The sequence below is a fragment of the Bufo bufo genome, chromosome 2 (assembly GCF_905171765.1).
Source record: "Bufo bufo chromosome 2, aBufBuf1.1, whole genome shotgun sequence".
Classification (NCBI taxonomy): Eukaryota; Metazoa; Chordata; class Amphibia; order Anura; family Bufonidae; genus Bufo; species Bufo bufo.
The window spans coordinates 12,718,415-12,745,239 of NC_053390.1; the positions used below are offsets into that span (position 1 = coordinate 12,718,415).

The following is a 26,825-nucleotide window of genomic DNA, read 5'->3' on the forward strand; positions in this document are numbered from 1 at the left end:
GCGTCCTCCAGGATCACCAGCCTGGGTTTCCCTCACGTGCACGAGTCACCGGCCGGGACCGAGCGCGTTTGAAAGAGGAAACCTGAAGACACAGTCGTCACTACTACCTGTGAATACAAGCACCAGGAAGCTCCGTAAGGAACCCCTAAAAAGCCAGCGGTATAAAGGCAAAGGTACTATTATACACACCCTGTTCCAGGTATACAACTTGTAGATTTACACTGGATAGCCAGCGCGGTTTATTATATTTCTTTTTGACCTTATATTTATAAATATAAGGTGTTAAATGGCTTCTGTGCTCCTCTGCTGGTCCTTTTGGTCGGTTGGTTCCAGCAGAGGAGCAGACATCACTGTGAGTACCCACCAACACCACACTTAGCCCCAGATTTTTGAGCTGTTCTTGACTGCGGAGCTCTTGGACTTAGTTGTGGCAGAAACAAACCGGTATGCCACTCAATTTATAGCCGCCAACCCGGGAAGCTTTTATGCCCAGCCTTTCCGGTGGAAACCAGTCCAAGTTTCCAAAATTAAAATTTTTCTGGGCCTTCTCCTCAACATGGGTCTAACCAAAAAGCATTAATTGCGGTCATATTGGTCCACGAACCCAATTCATCACATGCCCATGTTCTCTGCTGCTATGTCCAGGACACGATTTGAGACCATCCTGCGTTTCCTGCACTTTAGCGACAACACCACCTCCCGTCCCAGAGGCCACCCAGCTTTTGACCGGCTCCACAAAATTCAGCCCCTCATAGACCACTTCAACAACAAATTTGCAGATTTGTATACCCCTGAGCAAAACATCTGCATAGACGAGTCCCTTATACATTTTACCGGGCGCCTTGGCTTCAAACAATACATCCCAAGCAAGCACGCCCGGTATGGGGTCAAATTGTATAAGCTCTGTGAAAGGGCCACAGGCTATACCCACAAATTTCGGATCTATGAGGGAAAAGATCAGACCCTGGAGCCGGTCGGTTGCCCTGACTACCTGGGGAGCAGTGGGAAGACAGTCTGGGACTTGGTGTCACCCTTATTTGGCAAGGGGTACCATCTTTATGTGGACAATTTTTACACAAGTGTGCCCCTCTTCAGGCATTTGTTCCTAGAACAGATTGGCTGCTGTGGCACCGCGCGAACTAGTCGCGTGGGCTTCCCCCAACGGCTCGTTACCACCCGGCTTGCAAGGGGGGAGAGGGCTGCCTTGTGTAACGAAGAACTGCTCGCGGTGAAATGGAGAGACAAGCGTGACGTTTACATGCTTTCCTCCATTCACGCAGACACGACAATACAAATAGAACGAGCAACCAGTGTCATTGAAAAGCCCCTCTGTGTCCACGACTATAATTTGCTCATGGGAGGGGTGGACTTCAATGACCAGATGTTGGCTCCCTATTTAGTTTCCCGACGCACCAGACGCTGGTATAAGAAGGTGTCTGTATATTTGATTCAATTGGCTGCATATAATAGTTTTGTTCTCTACAGTAAGGCTGGGAGAACGGGATCCTTCCTCAAATTTCAGGAAGAGATCATCGAGAACCTCCTGTTTCCAGGAGGCTCCGTGGCCCCATCCACCAGTGTAGTTAGCCGTCTACACGAGCGACATTTCCCCAGTGTCGTTGCTGGTACCTCAACCCAAGCATCACCCCGAAAAAGATGTCGTGTCTGTAGCAGGAGTGGAATAAGGCGTGACACCCGCTATTTCTGTCCTGACTGCCCTGACCACCCTGCCCTATGCTTAGGGGAGTGTTTCCGGAAGTACCACACACAGGTACACTTAGCATAGGGATTGCATCTCACAGGACATGCACACAGGGGTCTTAGGGCCCTTTCACTCACAGCTGCTGCAAACCTCTCCTTTCACCTGGGACAAAGTGCATATTGTACTTCGCCACATCTTTGGGCGATTTGCGCTTTGCACATTGTCCCATGGGGAAGGAGAGGTTTGTTCTATAAAGGTAAAAAAAATAAAAAAAATCACCGGTAAGCAAAAAAGTTAACGTTCAGTTCAAAAAGTTAAATAAAGTTTATATGTTACGTTCAAATTTTATTATAAAGTTAATACATTTATTGCGTTGCGGCCTGGTTTTTTCTTTTTTTTTTTATCTTCCAGGTGGACCAACCGATCGACTAGCTGCAGCACTGATGTGCATTCTGACAGAAGCATTGCGCTGCTGTCAGATTACACAAAAGTCTGCAGTAAAATATACGTTTGCCGAGGCTCATGAGCTGAGGAGGTGGTGGTGTTCCTATGCTTTGGCAAACACTTTGCATATGAAAAAATTTAAAAAAATCCCGGCAATGATTTATTCATCCACATCGATTGATGTGAATGGAGAAATCTGGTTTGCCAGGGCATACGGGCTAAGTGGGTATGGATGTTGGGCGGAGCTCGTATGTCCTGGCAGACGCCTTTCCCCTCCTTTTTTTTTTTTTGGCAGAGATTTTTTCATCCACATTGATCTATGCGAATGAAGAAATCTGTGCCGTTCATTTTTTCTTTCAGCCCAGAGGCTGAACGAAAAAAAAAAATCTCATTACCCGTATGCTCAATATAAGGAGAATAGCAGAAACTCCTAATGCTGGGCATACATGTAATGATTGCGGAGACCCTCAAATGCCAGGGCAGTACAAACACCCCACAAATGACCCCATTTTGGAAAGTAGACACCCCAAGGTATTCACTAAGGGGCATATTGAGTCCATGAAAGATTGAAATTTTTGTCCCAAGTTAGCGGAAAGGGAGACTTTGTGAGAAAAAACAAAAAAAAATCTATTTCCGCTAACTTGTGGCAAAAAAAATAAAATTCTATGAACTCGCCATGCCCCTCATTGAATACCTTGGGGTGTCTTCTTTCCAAAATGGGGTCACATGTGGGGTATTTATACTGCCCTGGCATTTTAGGGGTCCTAAAGCGTGAGAAGCAGTCTGGGATCCAAATGTCTAAAAATGCCCTCCTAAAAGGAATTTGGGCCCCTTTGCGCATCTAGGCTGCAAAAAAGTGTCACACATCTGGTATCGTCGTACTCAGGAGAAGTTGGGGAATGTGTTTTGGGGTGTCAATTTACATATACCCATGCTGGGTGAGAGAAATATCTTGGCAAAAGACAACTTTTCCCATTTTTTTATACAATGTTGGCATTTGACCGAGATATTTATCTCACCCAGCATGGGTATATGTAAAAAGACACCCCAAAACACATTGCCCAACTTCTCCTGAGTACGGCAATACCAGATGTGTGACACTTTTTTGTAGCCTAGGTGGGCAAAGGGGCCCACATTCCAAAGAGCACCTTTCGGATTTCACAGGGCATTTTTTACACATTTTGATTTCAAACTACTTCTCACACATTAGGGCCCCTAAAAGGCCAGGGCAGTATAACTACCCCACAAGTGACCCCATTTTGGAAAGAAGACACCCCAAGATATTCCGTGAGGGGCATGGCGAGTTCCTAGAATTTTTTATTTTTTGTCAACGTGCTTGTCCTCTGGCTGGCCCTGTCTGCGTTCAAAATCTGGCGCCTGCGCCGTACATGTCTTCAGTCGGCGCAGGCGCACTGAGAGGAGGACGCTCGCTCGGCTGCTCCATCCTCAATGCGCCTGCGCCGGGTGTAGATGTGACGTCATCAGCGCATTGAGGATGGAGCGGCCGAGTGAGCGTCCTCCTCTCAGTGCGCCTGCGCCGACTGAAGACATGTACGGCGCAGGCGCCAGATTTTGAACGCAGACAGGGCCAGCCAGAGGACGAGCGTGTTCGCTGGCCCTGTCAATCAACATGAGGAGGGGGCGTCTTTATGAAAGGAGGATGCGGCTGCTACCAGCAAGTAACCGCCCTATTTTGTATTTGGCTCATTTACATATTATAAAAGTCCGTTTTTTGAAGAAACTGCCCAACCAAAATGAGTAAGAGCATTATATATTGATATATCGCATTATAAGGAATTTAAGTTGCCAAAAAAAAAGACTTTAGTGGGGCGACAGAAGCCCTTTAAGCCGGCCAGGCCCAGACTAGAGACTGTGAGACAGACAGTACGTGGCGTGGCGTGGCGTGGCCCTAACCTACCGATACCGAACAGACTGGACTGAGACTGACTGAGCCTGACCTAGTGGTGACGGTGCAGCAGGTTAACTTAATAATAATAAGGTACAACTTACAAGCAGTGACTAGTGACTGACTAAGTCTCTTTCTATTCTAACTAGAGAGATTAGATCTGACTCTGACTGAGTCTGAGAGGAGATCTGGCTGCTGGCGGCTGCCCCTGAATCTTCCTGATTTAAAAGTTAAAGGGGTTCTGCACTTTAATTTAACTGATGATCATCAGCTTCTGATCGGTGGGGGTCAGACACCCGGGACCCCCGCCGATCAGCTGCTTGAGAAGGCACTGGCGCTCCAGTAGCACCGCAGCCTTCTCACTGTTTACCGCCGGCCCAGTGATGTCACGAGTTACGACTAGTATCAACTAGCGTGGGCGGGGCTAAGCTCCATTCAAGTGAACAGAGCTTAGCCCCGCCCATGCTAGTTGATACTAGTCGTGACGTCACTGGGCCGGCGGTAAACAGTGAGAAGGCCGCGGAGCTGCTGGAGCGCCGGTGCCTTCTCAAACAGCTGATCGGCGGGGGTCCCGGGTGTCGGACCCCAGGGTTCTCAAGTCTCCCGGAGGTTCTCCCTGACGCCCGCATGTGAGACAATATATCCCGAAAGGTTCACTGATAGCAGAGCAGAGAGATAAGAGAAGTGACAGGACAGAGTTTACATTACAGGTTGAATTAACCCTTTAGGGTCAAATTGGCTTCTCAAGGAGATATAGATGTTAAAGGCATCCCTTCTTCTGTCTCATTCAGTAGCTATAGAACTATTGAGAGAGATGGATTTTTTTTTTTATACATTTACACATTTAACCCTCCATTTTAATTTTATTATTTACCCCAGTGTTAAATTCACCCCCCCCCCCGGATGCTTGTTTTTCCCTACAGTGCGGTAGATAATTACACACAGGGTTTTACAGAATAAACTTCCTGACTCAGACCAAGAGCCGACTCAGCGAGTGAATGGAAGCATCCGCGCATTGTACAACCTAAGCTTCGGTTCACTTGCTTCTTGTCAGCTCAGCGAATGAACCGATTCATGTGAAAGATCCGACCTTCCCATCTCTAGTTTACTCGCAGTAAACCTTTCCTGCAACCTGTAGCAGTGTCCCCTTCTCGGCGCGTGCGCACAGTGCAAGAAGAAGCCGATGCCAGCAGTCCGCAACGGCGCGGGATCTCAAAGCGGGAGGAGGGGGAGGGAGGGAGAGGCGGCACTGAGGAGTAGAAGGCGGCGCTGGGCACGAACGGCGATGCGTGCGGCCGGGCACCATGCATCCACAGACCTCCCCTGCTTGGGCACCTTAATTCAGTGATTGACAGGTTAGTAAAACCTGTTTTTCCGCAGAATAAAGCCACAAATAGCTTTTATAAGGCCACCTTAGAAATCAGAATGCTGCCCTGGACATGAGCAGATGTTTAGCTCACAGGGCTTATAGGTGGGGACAGAATCCCTCTAATCATATACAGGGTAATGAGCCCCGTCCTCCACACCATAGAGCACAGTGTGCAGATACTGCAGATGTCTGGGAAATGTAATAGAAAGTTTGTGAAAGAAAAAAAAAGAAAACCTCCCTGAAATGAGTTTTTGCAGGTTGGGATGTCTGTGACCCGCGCCGATCAGAAGCTGATGATCTATCCAGAGGAAAGTGCAGAAACCCTTTACAGTTACTGTCAGTGCAGCCTGGATGATTACAGTGTTTACTACTTTACCGTTTAGAGAAATCATGTTTAAATGTGAGCGGTGGGAGGGGGATCGGGGGTCTGTGGGAGGGGGATCGGGGGTCTGTGGGAGGGGGATCGGGGGTCTGTGGATGTCAAGAGTCATTACACTGTTATAGGGGGATCGGGGGTCTGTGGATGTCATGAGTCATTACACTGTTATAGGGGGATCGGGGGTCTGTGGATGTCAGGAGTCATTACACTGTTATAGGGGGATCGGGGGTCTGTGGATGTCAGGAGTCATTACACTGTTATAGGGGGATCGGGGGTCTGTGGATGTCAGGAGTCATTACACTGTTATAGGGGGGAATCCCTCACATGTCCACAATTACAGATCCTCCTCCTTATCTATATTGTACAGCTGACCCCTCCCCCTTCACTGATCACATGATGGTGACATCATCACAGGTCCTTCACCACCTCCTCTCTCCACTGCCGAGCCCCACCCCCTACATTAATCAAATGACAGTGACATCATCACAGATCCTTCACCACCTCTTCTCCTCCCCACTGCTGAGCCCCGCCCCCTGCACTGATCACATGACAGTGACGTCACCGCAGGTCCTTCAGCTCTGGCAGTGCAGCAGATACTGGGCAGGTCCTGGTCGGTAGTCAGGGCTCTTGTTCTCTCTGGTATCAGCCATTCCTCCAGCCTGCAGGTAAGATGAGCTGTGAGGAGACAGTGTGGTGGAGAGCTCAGACATGTCACCTCTGGAGATTCTCCTCCATTACACACAAGGAATCCTTCTCCGCTCCTCAGCTTAGTATGATGGGGGAGTAGTAGTGGGGATAGTGGGGGTTGTCATCATTCACTGGCCCCTGACTGTCCTGGTGAGGGGCCCCTGCCTCCAGGAGGAGAATGAATGGAGCGGGGGCCCGGCCTGAGCTCAGCTCTCTCCAGTCTCTACTCTAGGAGTTCTGGGCACAGCTGAGCACAGCCCAGAGGTGGGACCTGCATCTACCAGACATTTATCTCCTGTGGAGCCACCAGAGATCTCCATGTTGGGGCCCCTGGGATCCATGTGGTGGGGGCTCTGAGAAGCGGGGCCCCTCCAGGCTCAGGAAGTGCGGTTCTGGAGGTGACATCTGGTCTTGTCCCCTGGATGATTTCCTCTCCTCTTCTCATAAAGGCGCCTGCAGTACTAGAAGCCTCCAGCTCCTCCAGTTCTCTCCTCTTCTCCTGAACGACCACCAAGGATGGACAGGAGGGAGATCAGCAGAAGAATATTAGACCTCACCTTGGAGATCATCTCCCTGCTGAGCGGAGAGGTAAACTTTTCTAGATTTCTCTCCTCTGTATTGTATTCTGTAACAAGTCAGACATCGGGGAGGAGAATCCATCATAGGAAGTGATGGGAAGAGTCCAGGGTCCTGGAGAACGGCCTCCAGACCTTCCAAGTGATGGAGAACCTGAAGATCAGCCCCCAGTATGGTGAGTGATGTGTCATGTGACCAGTGACCAATAGTCATGTTGTAGGAGCCATGAGAAGGTAAGTAGGCACGTTGTACCAGGAGGAGAGGGCCGGAGGAGAGCACATGGCCCCTGAAGGGTTTATTCCCTAAGTGTCTCTCTCCATCCACAGGAGTACACAATAGTGAAGAAGACATCGGGGGACTGTGTGACTCCCATCATCCATCTCCAGGAGTCAGGAGGGCGGAGCAGGACCCCTCCCCCCATCACAGAGCCTCCCCCTCACCTCCTGATACATGAGCAGAAGATCCTAGAACTCACCCACAAGATGATGGAGCTGCTGACTGGAGAGGTGACACTGCTGGGAATGCTGGGAAATTCTCCAGTAACAGCACTGGAGGGGTCTGGGTGATGACGGTGTCATTGTGTTGTCAGGTTCCTATAAGGTGTCAGGACATCACTGTCTATTTCTCCATGGAGGAGTGGGAGTATATAGAAGGACACAAGGACCTGTACAAGGAGGCCATGATGGAGGAGCACCAGCCTCTTATATCACAAGGTAAGAGCCGTCATGTGCAGTGTATACACGTGTGTGCAGTGACATGTAATGGAGGAGCACCAGCCTCTTATATCATAAGGTAAGAGCCGTCATGTGCAGTGTATACACGTGTGTGCAGTGACATGTAATGGAGGAGCACCAGCCTCTTATATCACAAGGTAAGACCCGTCATGTGCAGTGTATACACGTGTGTGCAGTGACATGTAATGGAGGAGCACCAGCCCCTTATATCACAGGGTAAGAGCCGTCATGTGCAGTGTGTACACGTGTGTGCAGTGACATGTAATGGAGGAGCGCCAGCCTCTTATATCACAAGGTAAGAGCCGTCATGTGCAGTGTATACACGTGTGTGCAGTGACATGTAATGGAGGAGCACCAGCCTCTTATATCACAAGGTAAGAGCCGTCATGTGCAGTGTATACACGTGTGTGCAGTGACATGTAATGGAGGAGCACCAGCCTCTTATATCACAAGGTAAGAGCCGTCATGTGCAGTGTATACACGTGTGTGCAGTGACATGTAATGGAGGAGCACCAGCCCCTTATATCACAGGGTAAGAGCCGTCATGTGCAGTGTGTACACGTGTGTGCAGTGACATGTAATGGAGGAGCACCAGCCTCTTATATCACAAGGTAAGAGCCGTCATGTGCAGTGTATACACGTGTGTGCAGTGACATGTAATGGAGGAGCACCAGCCTCTTATATCACAGGGTAAGAGCCGTCATGTGCAGTGTATACACGTGTGTGCAGTGACATGTAATGGAGGAGCACCAGCCTCTTATATCACAAGGTAAGAGCCATCATGTGCAGTGTATACACGTGTGTGCAGTGACATGTAATGGAGGCGCACCAGCCTCTTATATCACAAGGTAAGAGCCGTCATGTGCAGTGTATACACGTGTGTGCAGTGACATGTAATGGAGGAGCACCAGCCTCTTATATCACAAGGTAAGAGCCGTCATGTGCAGTGTATACACGTGTGTGCAGTGACATGTAATGGAGGAGCACCAGCCTCTTATATCACAGGGTAAGAGCCGTCATGTGCAGTGTATACACGTGTGTGCAGTGACATGTAATGGAGGAGCACCAGCCTCTTATATCACAAGGTAAGAGCCGTCATGTGCAGTGTATACACGTGTGTGCAGTGACATGTAATGGAGGAGCACCAGCCTCTTATATCACAGGGTAAGAGCCGTCATGTGCAGTGTATACACGTGTGTGCAGTGACATGTAATGGAGGAGCACCAGCCTCTTATATCACAGGGTAAGAGCCGTCATGTGCAGTGTATACACGTGTGTGCAGTGACATGTAATGGAGGAGCACCAGCCTCTTATATCACAAGGTAAGAGCCGTCATGTGCAGTGTATACACGTGTGTGCAGTGACATGTAATGGAGGAGCACCAGCCTCTTATATCACAGGGTAAGAGCCGTCATGTGCAGTGTATACACGTGTGTGCAGTGACATGTAATGGAGGAGCACCAGCCTCTTATATCACAAGGTAAGAGCCATCATGTGCAGTGTATACACGTGTGTGCAGTGACATGTAATGGAGGAGCACCAGCCTCTTATATCACAGGGTAAGAGCCGTCATGTGCAGTGTATACACGTGTGTGCAGTGACATGTAATGGAGGAGCACCAGCCTCTTATATCACAAGGTAAGAGCCGTCATGTGCAGTGTATACACGTGTGTGCAGTGACATGTAATGGAGGAGCACCAGCCTCTTATATCACATGGTAAGAGCCGTCATGTGCAGTGTATACACGTGTGTGCAGTGACATGTAATGGAGGAGCACCAGCCTCTTATATCACAAGGTAAGAGCCGTCATGTGCAGTGTGTACACGTGTGTGCAGTGACATGTAATGGAGGAGCACCAGCCTCTTATATCACAGGGTAAGAGCCGTCATGTGCAGTGTATACACGTGTGTGCAGTGACATGTAATGGAGGAGCACCAGCCTCTTATATCACAGGGTAAGAGCCGTCATGTGCAGTGTATACACGTGTGTGCAGTGACATGTAATGGAGGAGCACCAGCCTATTATAGCAGGTCCTTTTCCATTCAGAATGCATTAGGTCAAAACCAATCCGTTTTTGATTGCTTCTGAGAGCCCATGACGGATCACACAAACGGGAAGCCAAAACGCCAGTGTGAAAGTAGCCTAAGCCGTTGGTGTCTCAATAAAATGTGAAAAAATTTGTAGTAAAATTCTTGTCCGGCATCGGCTTTAAATTGCTGAATGTGATCCTGTTGTCCATCACTTCAGCGATTATCTGCTCATCCCCTTCAGACTGAACGTGTGACTTCTAGCAATAATTGCATGTCCCAGAATGTTCCAGCTGCATTAGAGCGTGTTCACACAGGGCACGTTTATTGTAGACATTTCCATGTATTGGGTTGTTTCTGCAGCAGGTGCATGGATTATTACAAGCCACATTCAGGGCAGCGGGACAGTCACAGAAATGTCTGCAGCTGATCTGCTATGTGTGAACTTGCTGGTAGATAACCAGTGACTGATCTGTGCTGCTCTTATAATCTGTCCAAAAAAGGGGGATTTTAAGCTTCCACATATAGAAACAACAGGCAGGTTCTGCAGGGGCGGGGCTTATGCTGTTCCATTGTGACAGAAAAGCCAACCACTAAGTGGTATAGAGGTAGACAGACTTGTGTAGCTGTGCAGCAGATCTGTCCTCCAGCCCAGACTCCTGTGATAAATGTGGAGCATCTCTAGATTTACTCTGTACGTTTTAGACAGGATTAGAAAATCTGCCCAGTTGTTTACCCAATGGTTGCAGGGTGTCCAGACCATGAGGCAGCAAAGCAGCTCCAAATCATGATGTCCCCCTCCACCAGCTCCAATCCATGATGTTCCATCCACCAGCCCCAAATCATGATGGCCCCCTTCACCAGCTCCAAACCATGATGTCCCATCCACCAGCTCCAAATAATGATGCCCCCCTTCACCAGCTCCAAACCATGATGTCCCATCCACCAGCTCCAAACCATGATGTCCCCCACCAGCTACAAATCATGATGCCCCACTTCACCAGCTCCAACCATGATGCTCCTTGTTTTATTCAAATGATGTCTAGTTGCTGTTGAAAGGCAAAATGTGTTGGCAGAGAGCAGGGCTCGTTTCCAGACATGGTCAGGCTTTTCAAATTTTTTTGTTTTGTTAAGTCATTATTTACTGTATATAATAAAAGTCATGACCTGGTGTAAACCAGAATCCTGGACTTTGTCAGGAAGTTATAGAAGCTTTGTAAGGCTGGGATCACAAGTGCAGTTTTTTTGGCCAAAGTCAAAAATGGATTCCAAATGACTGAACACTTCTCCTTCCTGCTGGATCAACTTCCAGCCTAATTGGAATTTAATAAGTTTGTCTACTCTGGAGTTTACAAAAAAACAACAACTTTAAAACAAATTTTTACTTTTATCTTAACAGAAAATCCCAGTATGATATGTGAAAATGTCATGTTACCACTAGATGACGATATCATGCAGTGCTCTTCAGGAGAAAACCTCATTACCCTTAATGTACATCCAGGACTTCACAGTACAGATCTGTCATATAATCCTCCTAATTATGAGGAACCTTCTCCTGAGCAATCACAGATTGTTACCGCAAGTACAAGTCTGAAAAGGATTAAAAGGTTTCATTGTGGTAAAGAATCCACAAATCAGTCAGGACTTTCTACACACCGAAGACGTCACAAAGGAGAGAAAATGTATTCATGTTCAGAATGTAGGAAATGTTTCACACGGAAATCACATCTTGTTATACATGAGAGAAGTCACACAGGAGAGAAGCTATATTCGTGTTCAGAATGTGGGAAATGTTTTACACAGAAATCAAATCTTGTTAGACATGAGAGATGTCACAAAGGAGAGAAACCATATACATGTTCAGAATGTGGGAAATGTTTTAGACACAAATCACTTCTTGTTAAACATGAGATAATTCACACTGGGGAAAAGCCGTATTCATGTTCAGAATGTGGGAAATGTTTTACAGAGAAACCACATCTTGTTATACATGAGAGAAGACACACAGGAGTGAAACCATATTCATGTTCAGAATGTGGGAAATGTTTTACAGATAAATCAGATCTTGTTAAACATGAGAGATATCACACAGGAGAGAAGCCATATTCATGTTCAGAATGTGGGAAATATTTCACACGCAAATCAAATCTTGTTACACATGAGAGAAGTCACACAGGAGAGAAATCATATACATGTTCAGAATGTGGAAAATGTTTTACAGATAAATCAAATCTTGTTACACATATGAGAATTCACACTGGGGAAAAGCCGTATTCATGTTCAGAATGTGGTAAATGTTTTACAGCGAAATCAAATCTTGTTAAACATGAGAGAATTCACACTGGCGAAAAGCCATATTCATGTTCAGAATGTGGGAAATGTTTTACAGAGAAACCACATCTTGTTAGACATGAGAGAAGACACACAGGAGTGAAACCATATTCATGTTCAGAATGTGGGAAATGTTTTACAGATAAATCAGATCTTGTTAAACATGAGAGATATCACACAGGAGAGAAGCCATATTCATGTTCAGAATGTGGGAAATGTTTTACACAGAAATCAAATCTTGTTAAACATGAGAAATTTCATACAGGAGAGAAACCGTATTCATGTTCAGAATGTGGGAAATGTTTTACAGATAAATCAGATCTTGTTAAACATGAGAGATATCACACAGGAGAGAAGCCATATTCATGTTCAGAATGTGGGAAATGTTTTACACAGAAATCAAATCTTGTTAAACACCAGAAATTTCATACAGGAGAGAAACCGTATTCGTGTTTAGAATGTGGGAAACTTTTTTCAGATAAATCAAATCTTCTAAAACATAAGAAGAATCACACATGAGAGAAGCTGCATTCAGAATGATAAAAATGTTTTTGTTTCTAAAGCCATAATTAGGGGTCATTAGTGAAGTCACACAAGAGAGAAGCCATATGGCCACAATATAACAAAACAATATATCACTGGGTCATAGACATTGTTTTCATTTCAGGTTGTATATTTGGATATAAAAGCTTAATTGATGTCACATAACGGCTTCTATAAAACCTCTGATAAATCCTGTTTAGGAAGACATATATTCTGTTCATGACTTATATTTTAATCCTTACAGTTAACCCTTTCAGCCCGGGAGGGTTTTTCGCATTTTCATTTTTTACTCCCTGCCTTTCCAGGACTTTTTATATTTTTATGTTAACATAGCCGTATGAGCGCTTGTTTTTGTGGGACAAGTTGCATTTTCTAACTCCACCATTTAATATTGCAAACAGTGTAGGGGAGATGTAAAAAAATTCCATGTGGGGTGAAATTGTAAAAATAACACAGTTACGCAACAGTTTTATGTTTTGTTTTTACGGTGTTTCCTATACGGTAAAGCTGACCTGTAAAAAAAAAAACTTTGAAAAAAAGGTTTTTTTTCTTCTTTTCATCGCCTTCACCATATTGTGACCTCTATAACTTTAGTGTACGGAGCTGTGTGAGGGCTCATTTTTTTGAGGGATGATCTGTAGTTTTCATTCATACCATTCTGGGTTATTTATTTGCTCACTTTTTTTAATTTATTTAATTTAATTTTACTTCATTTAATTTTTAGTGGGATGTGAAGAGACCAAAAAACGGCTTATCAACCATTTTGCCATTTTTTTTTTTCGTTTTGCCATTTGCCATATCTGAAAAATATTTAATAGTTTAGACGTATGGGTGCTTTCAGACACTGCAATACCCATGATGTGTATTTTTTTTATAGTTTCCATTTTTTTATTTACATTTTGGGAAAGGGGGTGATTTTTTAGATTTTATTTTTTTTTACTTTTTTTTTACTGTATATTATAGTTCCCATAGGGAACTATAAAAAGCAATCATCAGATTGCTTCTCTCATACACCAACATTGGAGTTTATGAGAGTTACAATGTATTCTTATAGAGCCCTGCCACAGGCAGGGGCTTCATAGGAGCTAACATGCGGCAGCCTTAGTTCATTATGGAGGACTGAGGCGGCCGCACAATGCATCCGGCTCACCTGATCCGCATGTTTGACCACAGCATCTGAAGGGTTAAAAGTCAGATCATAGTTATCGCCAGTCACTGACATTAGCTGCTGGTGTCTGCTGTATGAAACAGCAGGCACCTGGCAGATCTGGCGCATGCGAGAGCTTATTGTTCCTTCTGGAAATTAAGTAATAAATTCTCAACCTTCCTGATCTCTTTACTCCAGGCTAAATACATCTCAGGACATTTGGAAAGTTCTAGGGAATGGAGATGATATTCAACATTACAGTAAAGCTCATAACAGACACTGGAAGGAGGAGACCTGATTATAATTACCAAAGAACAATCCTTTGGAGTAAGAAGGAATCTGAATTATCGATCCACTGATGTAGTATCGATCCACTGATGACAAGACTAGGATCTCCCTTATGGCAGATGTCATGGACAGATGGGAATAACCTCTTTAGGTTAGGTATTTATGTGGGCCCTCCTCAAGAGGTTCAAAGGGAGATGATCTTAAAACTTTTGGGACTAAGGTCAAGTTCTATTTTGAGACAGATTCTGAGTATGGAAGGCTACACCTTAGCAAACCTTTCAGGAATCTTTTTATCAAGGACTATTGTGACAAGGATAAACTTGCAGAATGGGCAAAATTTAGACTTTTTAGGTTGATATTCTAAAGTCTTTTCCAAAATTGTCTTGCAGGAAACCTAAGAGGCTGATAATCTGTGGTTTAGAACTATCCACCCCTTAATAGAATTCAAGTTGAATAGATTCACTTGATCCTTGTGTAAGCCCTTTAAGTGGAGACCCCTGCTATGGCAAGGTCTTCTAGACTATGTCTTAGAGACCATTAGGTTGATATTGTAGCTGTATGGTTGAGTCTCCACAGGTTCTGGCAGAGTCAAGTGCTCTAGACACACACAATTTGCACTAGGGGGGAGTCTTCAGATACACCCTTGACTCATTTGAATGAGTTGGGATCAAAATGAACTTTTTATGAGTTGCAAACCACAGTGTGGCAAAGGTCTTCATGATTTAATCAAAGAGGCTTCAAGATAGTTAAAGAGGCTGTCAAACTGAACCTCCTAAGGTCTTGGCAGAGTTCAGTGTCCTAGACACACACAAACTGCATTGGGAGAAGTCTTTAAGTTATAATCTTGACTCAACTGAATGAGTTAGGAAAAATTATCTTTTGGTAGATTGAGGCTCAAAGTGTGGTAGGATCTTCATGACATCAGAGAGGCCTCTAGATAGAAATCGAGGCTAGCAACCTTCAGGCTGTCAGGCTCAATCTTTACAAATATTGGCAGAGTTGAGTGCCCTCATATTAAGGGTCTACACTGGGGGAAGTCTCAGTAACACCCTTGACTCACCAGAATGTTGGGAACCATGACCTCTCTAGCCCGAACAGTATGATGGCTGTACTGTCGTCTGGTCTAGCATGATTTTCATCAATACCCTAATTATCATGGAAACTGGAGGAAAAATGTAGGCCGGCCTGAACCTCCAAGGAATGCACAAGGTATCTGCTGCCAAGGGATATTCCGCCTAGTACCACCAAATGTTCAATTTGTTTAAAGATCTCTGAATTCAGAGACCATTCTCCTGTAAAGGCTAGACCTTGACTGTCGGTCAGCAACAATGTTGAAGGAGCCTCAAACAAGTACAGCATACAGATGGGTCAGGTTTCTGTCCATGTCCATTTAGTAGCGTAAGTTGTGGCAGGCCAAGGGTCAGCCACGTAATGATCGTTGCCTCATGTTCAGGTGAATGACTTCGACGGAGGAAAATGACAGAAGTCTGAGTATAGTTCAAAACCTTGTCAGGATCCCAACATGAAAGTCTCCTGCACCCTTTATTTATACACAGTTCAAAGGGTGTAACCCCTCAAAGTAAAACATGATTGGTTTACAGACATTTCAATAATGGCTTTTGAATTTATCTATTGATTGGTTAGTATTTTACCAGTTTCACTTTAGCAAAAATGTGTTAACTAATGAGTTTAGGTGTTTTAGCAAGAGATGCATATTTTTGGTTAGTAGTACGTACAAACCTTATCTTATCTTAACACAAACAGCTCACTCTTCTAGGTTTTTTAGCTTATGCTTGTTCTTTTCCAAATGTCACCACATTGTATCACGTATACAGAGAAAATGAAAACATCTTATGAATTTTATATCCACTTTCAGAAAAGCTGGATAATTTCCTTAACACGTATATAAGTAGAAAAATAAAAATATAATCGCTGTTCAGCAGTGCAGTTACAGTCAGGTCCATAAATATTGGAACATCGACACAATTCTAACATTTTTGGCTTTATACAACACCACAATGGATTTGAAATGAAACAAACAAGATGTGCTTTAACTGCAGACTGTCAGCTTTAATTTGAGGGTATTTACATCCAAATCAGGCGAACGGCGTAGGAATTGCAACAGTTTGCATATGTGCCTCCAATTTGTTAAGGGACCAAAAGTAATGGGACAATTGGCTTCTCAGCTGTTCCATGGCCAGGTGTGTGTTATTCCCTTATTATCCCATTACAATGAGCAGATAAAAGGTCCAGAATTAATTTCAAGTGTGCTATTTGCATTTGTAATCTGTTGCTGTCAACTCTCAAGATGAGATCCAAAGAGCTGTCACTATCAGTGAAGCAAGCCATCATTAGGCTGAAAAAACAAAACAAACCAATCAGAGAGATAGCAAAAACATTAGCGTGGCCAAAACAACTGTTTGGAACACTCTTAAAAAGAAGGAACGCACTGGTGAGCTCATCAACACCAAAAGACCCGGAAGACCACAGAAAACAACTGTGGTGGATGACCAAAGAATTCTTTCCCTGGTGAAGAAAACACCCTTCACAACAGTTGGCCAGATCAAGAACGCTCTCCAGGAGGTAGGTGTATGTGTGTCAAAGTCAACAATCAAGAGAAGACTTCACCAGAGTGAATACAGAGGGTTCACCACAAAACGTAAACCATTAGTGAGCCTCAAAAACAGGAAGGCCAGATTAGAGTTTGCCAAACGACATCTAAAAAAGCCTTTACAGTTCTGGAACAACATCCTATGGACAGATGAGACCAAGATCAACTTGTACCAGAGTGATGGGAAGAGAAGAGTTTGGAGAAGGAAAGGAACTGCTCAAGATCCTAAGCATACCACCTCATCAGTGAAGCATGGTGGTGGTAGTGTCATGGTGTGGGCATGTATGGCTGCCAATGGAACTGGTTCTCTTGTATTTATTGATGATGTGACTGCTGACAAAAGGATGAATTCTGAAGTGTTTCAGGCAATATTTTCTGATCATATTCAGCCAAATGCTTCAGAACTCATTGGACAGCGCTTCACAGTGCAGATGGACAATGACCCAAAGTATACTAAAAAAGCAAACAAAGAGTTTTTTAAGGGAAAGAAGTGGAATGTTATGCAATGGCCAAGTCAATCAGCTGTCCTGAATCCGATTGAGCATGCATTTCACTTGCTGAAGACAAAACTGAAGGGAAAATGCCCCAAGAACAAGCAGGAACTGAAGACATTTGCAGTAGAGGCCTGGCAGAGCATCGCCAGGGATGAAACCCAGCGTCTGGTGATGTCTATGTGTTCCAGGCTTCATGCTGTAATTGACTGCAAAGGATTTGCAACAAGTATTAAAAAGTAAAAGTTTGATTTATGATTATTTTTTTGTCCCATTACTTTTGGTTCCTTAACAAGTGGGAGGTACATATGCAAACTGTTGTAATTCCTACACCGTTCACCTGATTTGGATGTAAATACTCTCAAATGAAAGATGACAGTCTGCAGTTAAAGCACATCTTGTTCGTTTAATTTCAAATCCATTGTGGTAGTGTATAGAGCCAAAAATATTAGAATTGTGTCGATGTCCCAATATTTATGGACCTGACTGTATATGTTGAAAAGACTTTGGTGGTGTATATAAGTGGAAAAAAATATATATATTCGCCTTTCACCCTGCGATTTTGCAAGTTCTCCCTCTTAGAAATAATGGAGGGGTCTGAAATTCACATTGTAGGTGCATTCCCACTCTGAGAGACAGAATAAAAAAAATAATTAGGAAATCACATTGTATGATTTTTAAAGAATTCATTTCTCTTGCACTGCTGAACATAAGTATTTGAACACCTGAGAAACAGCAAGAATTCTGTCTCTCAAAGACCTGTTACTATGCCTTTAAAAAGTCCACATCTACTCCAATCTAACTTAGTAGCACTTGTCTGAGCTCTTTAAAGACACCTGTCCACCCCACAGCCAGTCAGACGCCAACTACTACCATGGGCAAGACCAAAGAGCTGTCAAAAGACACCAGAGACAAAATTGTGGACCTCCAAAAGGCTACGGGGCAATAGCCAAGCAGCTTGGTGAAAATAGATCAACTGTCTGAGCAATTGTTAGAAAATGGAAGAGGCTAAAGACGACTGTCAGTCTCCCTCGGACTGGGGCTCCATGCAAGATCTTACCATACCTCAGAATTACAAGGGAGGAGCTTGTCAATGACATGAAGAGAGCTGAGACCATAGTTTCAAAGGTCACTGTCGGTAGAACACTACGCCATCATGGTTTCAAATCATGCATTGCACGGAAGGTTCCCCTGCTCAAGTCATCACATGTCCAGGCCCATCTGAAATTTGCCAATGACCATCTGGATGAACCAGAGGAGGCATGGGAGAAAGTCATGTGGTCAGATGAGACCAAAGTAGAACTTTTTGGTCTAAACTTCATTTGTTGTGTTTGAAAGAAAAAGAAGGATGAGTTGCATCCCAAGAACACCATCCCTACTTTGGAGCATGGGGTTGGTAACATCATGCTTTGGGGGTGCTTTTCTGCGAAGGGGACAGGACGACTGCACTGTATTAAGGAGAGGATGAATGGGGCCATTTATTGTGAGACTTTGAGCAACAACCTCCTTCCCTCAGTCAGAGCATTGAAGATGGGTCGTGGCTGGGTCTTCCAACATGACAACGACCCGAGTGGCCTAGCCAGTCTCCAGACCCAAATCCAATAGAACATCTTTACAGGGAGCTGAATCTCCATGTTGCTCAGCGACAGCCCCGAAACCTGACAGATCTAGAGGAGATCTGTGTGGAGGAGTGGGCCAAAATCCCTGTTGCAGTGTGTGCAAACCTGGCCAAGAACTACAGGAAACGTTTGACCTCTGTAATTGCTAACAAAGGCTTCTGTACCAAATATTAACACTGATTTTCTCAGGTGTTCAAATACATATGTTCAGCAGTGCAAGACAAATAAATTCTTTAAAAATCATACAATGTTATTTCCTGAATTTTTTTTTTATTCTGTTTACCAAAATGTGAATTTCAGACCCCTCCATGATGTCTGTGAGAACTTTCAAAATCGCAGGGTGTTCAAATACTTCTGTTCCTCACAAGAAATGTTGAAAAGCCTTTAGTGGCGTATACAAGTCGAAAAAGAAAAATATATTCGTCATTCAGCGCTGCAGTTATATGTTGAAAAGCCCTTAGTGGCATATTTAAGTAGAGAAAGAAAATATATTCGCCGTTCAGCGCTGCAGTTATATGTTGAAATGCCTTTAGTAGCGTATATAAGTAGAAAAAGAAAAATATATTCGCCATTCAGAGCTTCAGTTATATGTTGAAAATGCCTTAGTGGCATATATAAGAGGAAAAAAATATATATTCGCCGTTCAGTGTTGCACTTATATGTTGAAAAGCCTGTTTGTCGTGTATTAGTGGCAAAAGGAAAATATATTCGCCGTTCAGCGATGCAGTTGTATGTTGAAAGGCCTTTAGTGGTGTATATAAGTAGAAAAAATATATATATATTCGCTGTTATATGTTGAAAAAACTATGTTAGTTTCCTACAAAAGTTTGCTGTTTGCTTGTTTGCCAATTTTGTCTTCCTACTTTTGCCTGAGTTCCGGATTTAACCCTTCACTGCCTGACTTCATCTCTGTACTTACCCTGATCCACTGGTGTCTATTGACCTCTATTGTTCAGCTGTCACCTACCCGCATATTTAAAGATGGCACCTGCAGCTAATTGACGATCGCGGACATTTAACCCTTCATATGCCGTGGTCAAATGTGAGCATGGCATCTGAGAGGGCTAGAACCTGGAAGCATGCGCCCTTTCCATAAAATAATGTTAAAAAATAACATCATGGTCTTCACCACATGCGAAAAACACCCAAACTATTAAAATACAAAAAATTTATTGCAAATGGTGAATGGAGCAAAGGAAAAAAATTGACAATTCGCTGTATTTTATCACTTTATTCACGAAAAAAATTGAACAAAAAGTGATCAAGTAATACACACCCCAAAAGTATTATCAAAAACTACAGATAGTTCCACAAAAAATGAGACCCCACACATCTTCGTAAACTTGACTATAAAAAAAGTTTTGGGGGGTCAGAAAATGGTGAAAAGAAAACAATTATTTTTCAAACATTTAGATTTTTTTAAATATTAAAATTCAAGAAAAACTATACATATGTGGCATCGTCAGATTTGTACTGACCTGGAGAAGGAAGAGCACAGGTCAGTTTTTCCTCATAGTTAATGCCGTAAAAAACAACAACTTAAAACTGTGTCGGAATTGCATTTTCTTTTCCAATTACATTTGGAATTTTTTTCATCCTATGTAATATTAAATGGTGGCATTAGAAACTACAACTTGTCCCACAAAAAACAAGCCCACATATGGCTATGTGAACGGAAAAATAAAAAAGTTATAGCTCTGTGTAGGCAGGTAGTAAAAAACTAAAACAAAGCCTACTCCATGAGGCACAAACCTGATGGTTCCTGTGCAGTAGAGTACAGATCACAGTACAGCGAATAAAAGTTGAAGATCAGAGGGGCAATTAGCCAACTCACTTTGGACTAGCCCCAAGCCAAACCTGTTCAAATGACACAGTGGATCCACATCTGCTTTGTTACACTGATCATTTTGTTGTTGTTGTCACGGATGTAGTAGGGGAGAACACCAAAAGACAAGAAGGAAGGGGAAAGACACTAGGCCTCACCGCTAGGGAAGGAAAAGGGTCACCACCTATAAAACCCTGCTCCTGGCCCTAACTCCTATCCGTATGGGCACCTCTCGATGGTAGAGATACCCATACACAGGAACCTAGAAAACCCTGGTGACCCTTTGATGCCCTAAAGATAATGACAGGGCAGAGACCACCCGTTCCTTCCCTGGTGAAGGAACTAGTGACTCACTGAGGCCTAGTAAACAACCAGGGGGGGGGAATACAAAACACAAGCGGAGCACTTAACTTCTGAGGATGATAAATGAACAGGACTCCAACAAGAACCACACTTGTAACGGTTGCGTACACATACACACCGGGGGGAGGGAAGTGACCACTGCGCTCCACCCTTACCCCTGGCCCTGCCTACTTGCCTCGCGAGTCCTAATGACAGGGGACAACTGGACGGCAATCCCTAGCTTGGACTAAGTGCAGGGAAGACAGACAGACAAACAACAGAATGTGAACGGACCGAGTCAATACCAGGAAAGCTACAAAGTACAAATCGAGCAAGCAGAGAATTGTCAGGAGAAGCCGGGGTCATAAATACCAGGAGAGTCGTGTAGTACCAAAAGAGTCAGCAGAGGATCGTCAGGAGGAGGCCGGGGTCAGAATACCAGGAGAGCAGCAAAGTACACAAGGAGCAGGCAGAGGATCATCAGGAATTCAGCAGGAGGTAAGTACGCCAGGAAAGACAAAACCACAGGTGGAACCTAAATTAACAGGCAACCTGTGGCCAGCAGGCTGCCTGTATTTATAGTGGGGAGTGAGGGTCATGTGACGTCGCCAGCATCACATGACCGACAGACCAACCAGTCGAGCACCGAGTGATCAGCTCGGCGCTCAAGGCAGACTTCGGAGCAGGGAGCCACCCAGCTAGTAAAGCCGCCCTGGGAACGAGGTCAAACACAGATCCTCGCTCCCGAAGCTAAGCAGCAGGTCTACGGCTAATGGGGGACCGAGTGCACCTTCGGAACCCCGTTACAACACTCCAGCTCTTCCAAAACCAAATGAAGCTATTCCAAGCAAGGAGTGATGGGTAAAGTCAGACTAAATAGGGCGAGGTAAAGGTCACATGATCCACGCCTGAACAGGAGGTGTGGACATACCAGAAACACACAAAGTGAAACCAAAAGAGGCTTTCAGATCACTAATTCGTAGATAATCTTTCAGACCTTCTGAGACCTGTCACAGATGTGACAGTACCCCCCCTTCTACGGGTGACCTCTGAGGACCGACCTTATCAGGATGAGCTCTGTGGAATGCTCTTGTCACGGCCATGGTCATGGTCGTGACTCTTAACCGCATGCTGTTGCCTTCGGTTTGGTTTGGGTGTTCAACCACAGGTGACGGCCGCTAGTGTGTTGCCTCACTTGCCGCGGGCAACAAGTTGTTTTGTATTGTCGCAGTATAGCAGCCTGAGCTGATGCTAGGCATCTTGCTGCAATGTGCATGCGGTTGCACCTGGCAACCTGTCTGTTAGGTGTGTCTTCTGAATGTCTGGTGTGCACTGTGTTTTATGTTTTGTATGCACTCTGACATTTTCCCTTCGTCTGTGGCTGCCCGTGGCAACGTTTGGTGTTTGTACATGCGGTGGCAATGTCTCGGCCTTTTGGCCGGCTCCCAGGACACGTTTGCCACGCATGTCGTTGTCAACGGTAACAGCTGCAGTGAGAGTTTGTGTGTATTCCCCTTTATGTGGTTCCACTACACTCCCTGGTGTTGGAAGGGTTAACTTCCTTCCCTGTGTTTCTGAACACTGGTTGTGTCTGTGTGGGTGTGACTACTTGGGCCTATAAAGCCTCAGTTAAGACCTGATGTCTGAGGGGTACTCCAGCCTTGTAGTAAGCTGGAGGCACTCTCCTGGTCACATATAACATCTGCCAGTGAGGGCCACCTTTGTGGTCATAAGTTTATGTCTATGTGATGTTCAGTTGATATTTTCCTTTTGTTATTTGGTGCAGCTATGGATCTGGGTTCCTGTGTGTGGATGTGTGTTTGCTGGGTTCATTTAATGTTGTGTGGACATCAGCTTGCCAGCACAGGGATCCAGTCATCAAGGCTGTGGCAGGTAGGTGGAACTAGTTCAGTTCACCTGCCATATCCATAGGACTGTTTGTGTTCCCCTTTTCCCTGCAGCTTGGCCAGTGAGACTCCTGTTCCTCCATGTCCAGAAGGAACAGGTCGTCTTACCCTGCTCCTAGTTTAGGGCCGTCCTGAGGGCTAGCAGGGACTTCAAGGTTCCGAAGCATGAGCCCTCCTACCATCAAGGTCGGCTCATGCAGCTAGGAGTCAGGGTCAGATTAGGGATGCGATTAGGAGGTGACCTGCTCCCTTATTCTGTCGTCCTGGTCGAGCAGCGACCACCTTCTTCGGTCATCGCACGGCTGAGGGTTTTCCCCATCCTCAGCCGTGACAGCTCTCACCAGACGACAAGCATTAACATCGGTCGCTGGAACCCACATCCTCTCCTCTGGTCCGTGCCCTCTCCAATGAACTGGAGGGATCTCCGCAGAACTCGGGAGTCCACAATCCTGCTGATCTGAAATTCTAAATTGCCGTCCACCATGACAGGAGCGGGAGGTAAGGAGGACGGCTCAACAGGTACAACACATTTCTTTAGCAACGATTTATGAAACACGTTATGGATTTTCAATGCCTGAGGAAGTTCAAAACGGAAGGCTACAGGGTTAACAATGGCAGTGATCTTATATGGACCAATAAATCTTGGGCCCAACTTCCAAGAAGGTACCTTAAGTTTAATGTTTCTTGTAGACAACCACACAGAATCACCCACTCTCAGGTCCGGACCACTCATACGTCTCCTGTCAGCCGCACGCTTATACCTGTTGCCCATCTTTTTCAGGTTATTTTGGATTTTCCGCCAAATAGAAGACAAAGAAGAGGAAAATCGTTCCTCCTCAGGAATGCCGGAATTTTGAGCACCAGAAAATGTACCAAACTGTGGATGGAACCCATATGCCCCAAAAAACAGCTACTTATCAGTGGATTCCTGTCTACGGTTATTTATAGCAAACTCAGCTAACGACAAAAATGAAGACCACTCTTCCTGATTCTCTGAAACAAAACATCTCAAGTAAGTCTCCAGATTCTGATTAGTGCGCTCCATCTGTCCGTTCGACTGAGGATGAAAAGCCGAAGAGAAGGACAATTGTACACCCAGACGAGTACAGAACGCTTTGCAGAATCTGGAAACAAACTGAGTCCCTCTATCGGACATCACATCAGAGGGAATGCCATGTAGTTTCACGATGTTGTCGACAAACACCTGTGCAAGAGTTTTAGCATTAGGTTGACTAGGTAATGCGATAAAGTGTGCCATTTTACTAAAACGATCAACTACCACGAGAATTACGTTTTTTCCCGAAAAATTCGGTAAATCCGTGATAAAATCCATGGACAAATGGGTCCAAGGTCTGGACGGGATGGGCAATGGAAGCAGAGATCAGGAAGGCTGAGTATGTGTCACCTTAGCACGTGCATAGGTACCACAGGCTGACACATAGTCCTCAACACACTTACGTAACCCCGGCCACCAAAATCTGCGAGAAATGAGATCGACAGTCGATCTGCTCCCAGGGTGCCCAGCAAGCACCGTACAGTGATGTTCCTCAAACACCTTGTGAAGTAATTTGGAGGGAACAAAAAATTTCCCCGGAGGACAAAAGTCCGGAGCATCCTCCTGTGCCTCCAACACCCTGGCCTCGAGATCAGGATAAAGAGCGGATATGACTACCCCTTCAGATAAAATGGACTAGGGTCATTTGACCCCCCCCCCCCCCCCCAGGAAAGCTATGCGAAAAAGCGTCCGCCTTGACGTTCTTAACCACAGGGCGGTAGGTGACGATGAAGTTAAATCTGGTGAAAAACAGTGACCATCTGGCCTGCCTTGGGTTCAGTCGCTTAGCCGACTCCAGGTAGGCCAGATTCTTGTGATCCGTAATTACCGTAATAGGGTGAATTGCTCCTTCCAACCAATGCCGCCATTCCTCGAACGCCAACTTAATGGCCAGCAATTCCCTATTCCCCACATCATAATTCCTTTCAGCAGTAGAGAGTTTTTTAGAGAAAAATGCACATGGGCGCCATTTACTAGGTGAAGGACCCTGCGACAAGTTTGCTCCTACCCCTACCTCGGACGCGTCAACCTCAACAATAAATGGCTGAGTCACGTCCGGTTGCACAAGAATAGGGGCCGAAGAAAAACATTCTTTCACAGCAGAAAAGGCCTGTAATGCCGCGTCAGACCAGACAGAAAAATTCCCCACCCTTCCTAGTCATGTCTGTTAAAGGTTTAACCACTGATGAATAGTTCAAGATAAATTTACGGTAGTAGTTGGTAAACCCTAAAAACCGCATAAGCGCTTTCAGATTTTCGGGTTGATCCCAGTCCAACACGGCACGGACCTTCTCTGGATCCATACGAAAACCTGAGGAGGAGAGCAGGTAACCCAGAAATTGCACTTCCTGTACAGCAAATACACACTTTTCCATATTAGCATACAACTTATTCTCTCTTAAAATCTGTAACACCTGTCTCACATGATCCTGATGAGTTTCCATATTAGGCAAATAAATTAGTATGTCATCGAGGTATACAACGACAAACCTCCCCACCAGAGGATGAAAGATGTCATTGACAAAGTGTTAAAAAACCGCAGAAGCAATGGTTAACCCAAAGGGCATGACCAGGTTTTCAAAATGACCCTCAAGGGTATTAAATGCGGTCTTCCACTCATCCCCCTCCTTGATCCTTACCAGATTATATGCCCCCCTCACATCCAATTTAGAGAACACCTTGGCACAGACAATCTGACTAAACAAATCCGGAATCAAAGGAAGGGGGTAAGGATCACGGACGGTAATACGATTGAGCTCACGGAAGTCCAGACATGGTCTCAGGGTACCATCTTTTTTCTCTACAAAGAAAAACCCAGCAGCCACTGGGGTCTTGGATGGTCTAATATGTCCCTTTGCCAAACTCTCGATAATATACTCTCGCATGGCCTTTCTTTCGGGTTCCGAAAGATTATACAACCGAGATTTGGGCAATTTAGCTCCGTGAATAAGATTGACGGGACAGTCATACTCCCGGTGGGGAGGCAACTCCTGATTACTACTCTCAGAGAAAACATCCGAAAATTCTGACATGAACGAGGGTACAGTTTTAGTGGTAACCATAGAGAATGATGCATTAAGACAGTTGTCCATGCAAAAATCACTCCAATCGAGAATCTGTCTCGCTTGCCAGTCGATGGTAGGGTTATGTTTGCTTAACTATGGTAAGCCCAACACCAACGGAGCAGGCAGACCCTCCAACACATAACAGGAGATAGATTCCTGATGCAAATCACCCACTCTTAAATGAATGTCATTCACTACCTGCGACAGCCATTTTTGGGTGAGACGTGCTGAGTCAATTGCAAAGACAGAAATATTTTTCTCTAATGCATTAGTAGCCCCACTGTCGATAAATGCTTTGATTTTCACAGTTTTGGACTCTAGCGCCACCTCGGCAGACAAGAGAAAACGGGTACTACCAGTAAAAGACAAAAGTAGGTTTTCTTGCTCCCCATCCACACCACCAATAGTAATTTGAGGATTAAATGTTTTTTCCTTTTTGTTTGCACCTTGATGCTGCAAGTACGGACAACCACAATAAAAGCAGACTCCTTTCACATGACCCCAACTTTTGCCAGTAGTTACAGGAGTAGCTCCTACTAACTGCATAGGCTCCTCACAAGGTGCAACCACCAGTGTCTCTCCACCATAAGTATCAAAGGAAGCAGTACCCTTATTGGACAGTACGTCCTGAAGGTGAGGACCCCTAGATCTCTCCCTCAGGCGTCTATAAAGACGTACAGCAAGGGACATAGCTGCTTCTAATGACACAGGATTTTTTTCATGAAAAGCCAACGCATCCTGCATTCTCTCAGAGAGACCCTGACAGAATTGGCTACG

The 26,825-nt window shown here is 44.9% G+C and overlaps 1 protein-coding gene across 1 annotated transcript in view; it reads left to right on the top strand.

The window, feature by feature from the left end:
• LOC120992022 (zinc finger protein 850-like) overlaps window positions 1-26,825 on the top strand; it is a 184,884-nt gene that overhangs the window by 82,417 nt on the left and 75,642 nt on the right. The window contains exon 6 of the mRNA XM_040420784.1: window positions 11,563-12,670. Within this exon, the coding sequence (XP_040276718.1) occupies window positions 11,563-12,670 (1,108 nt within the window). The remainder of the gene's footprint in view (window positions 1-11,562; window positions 12,671-26,825) is intronic.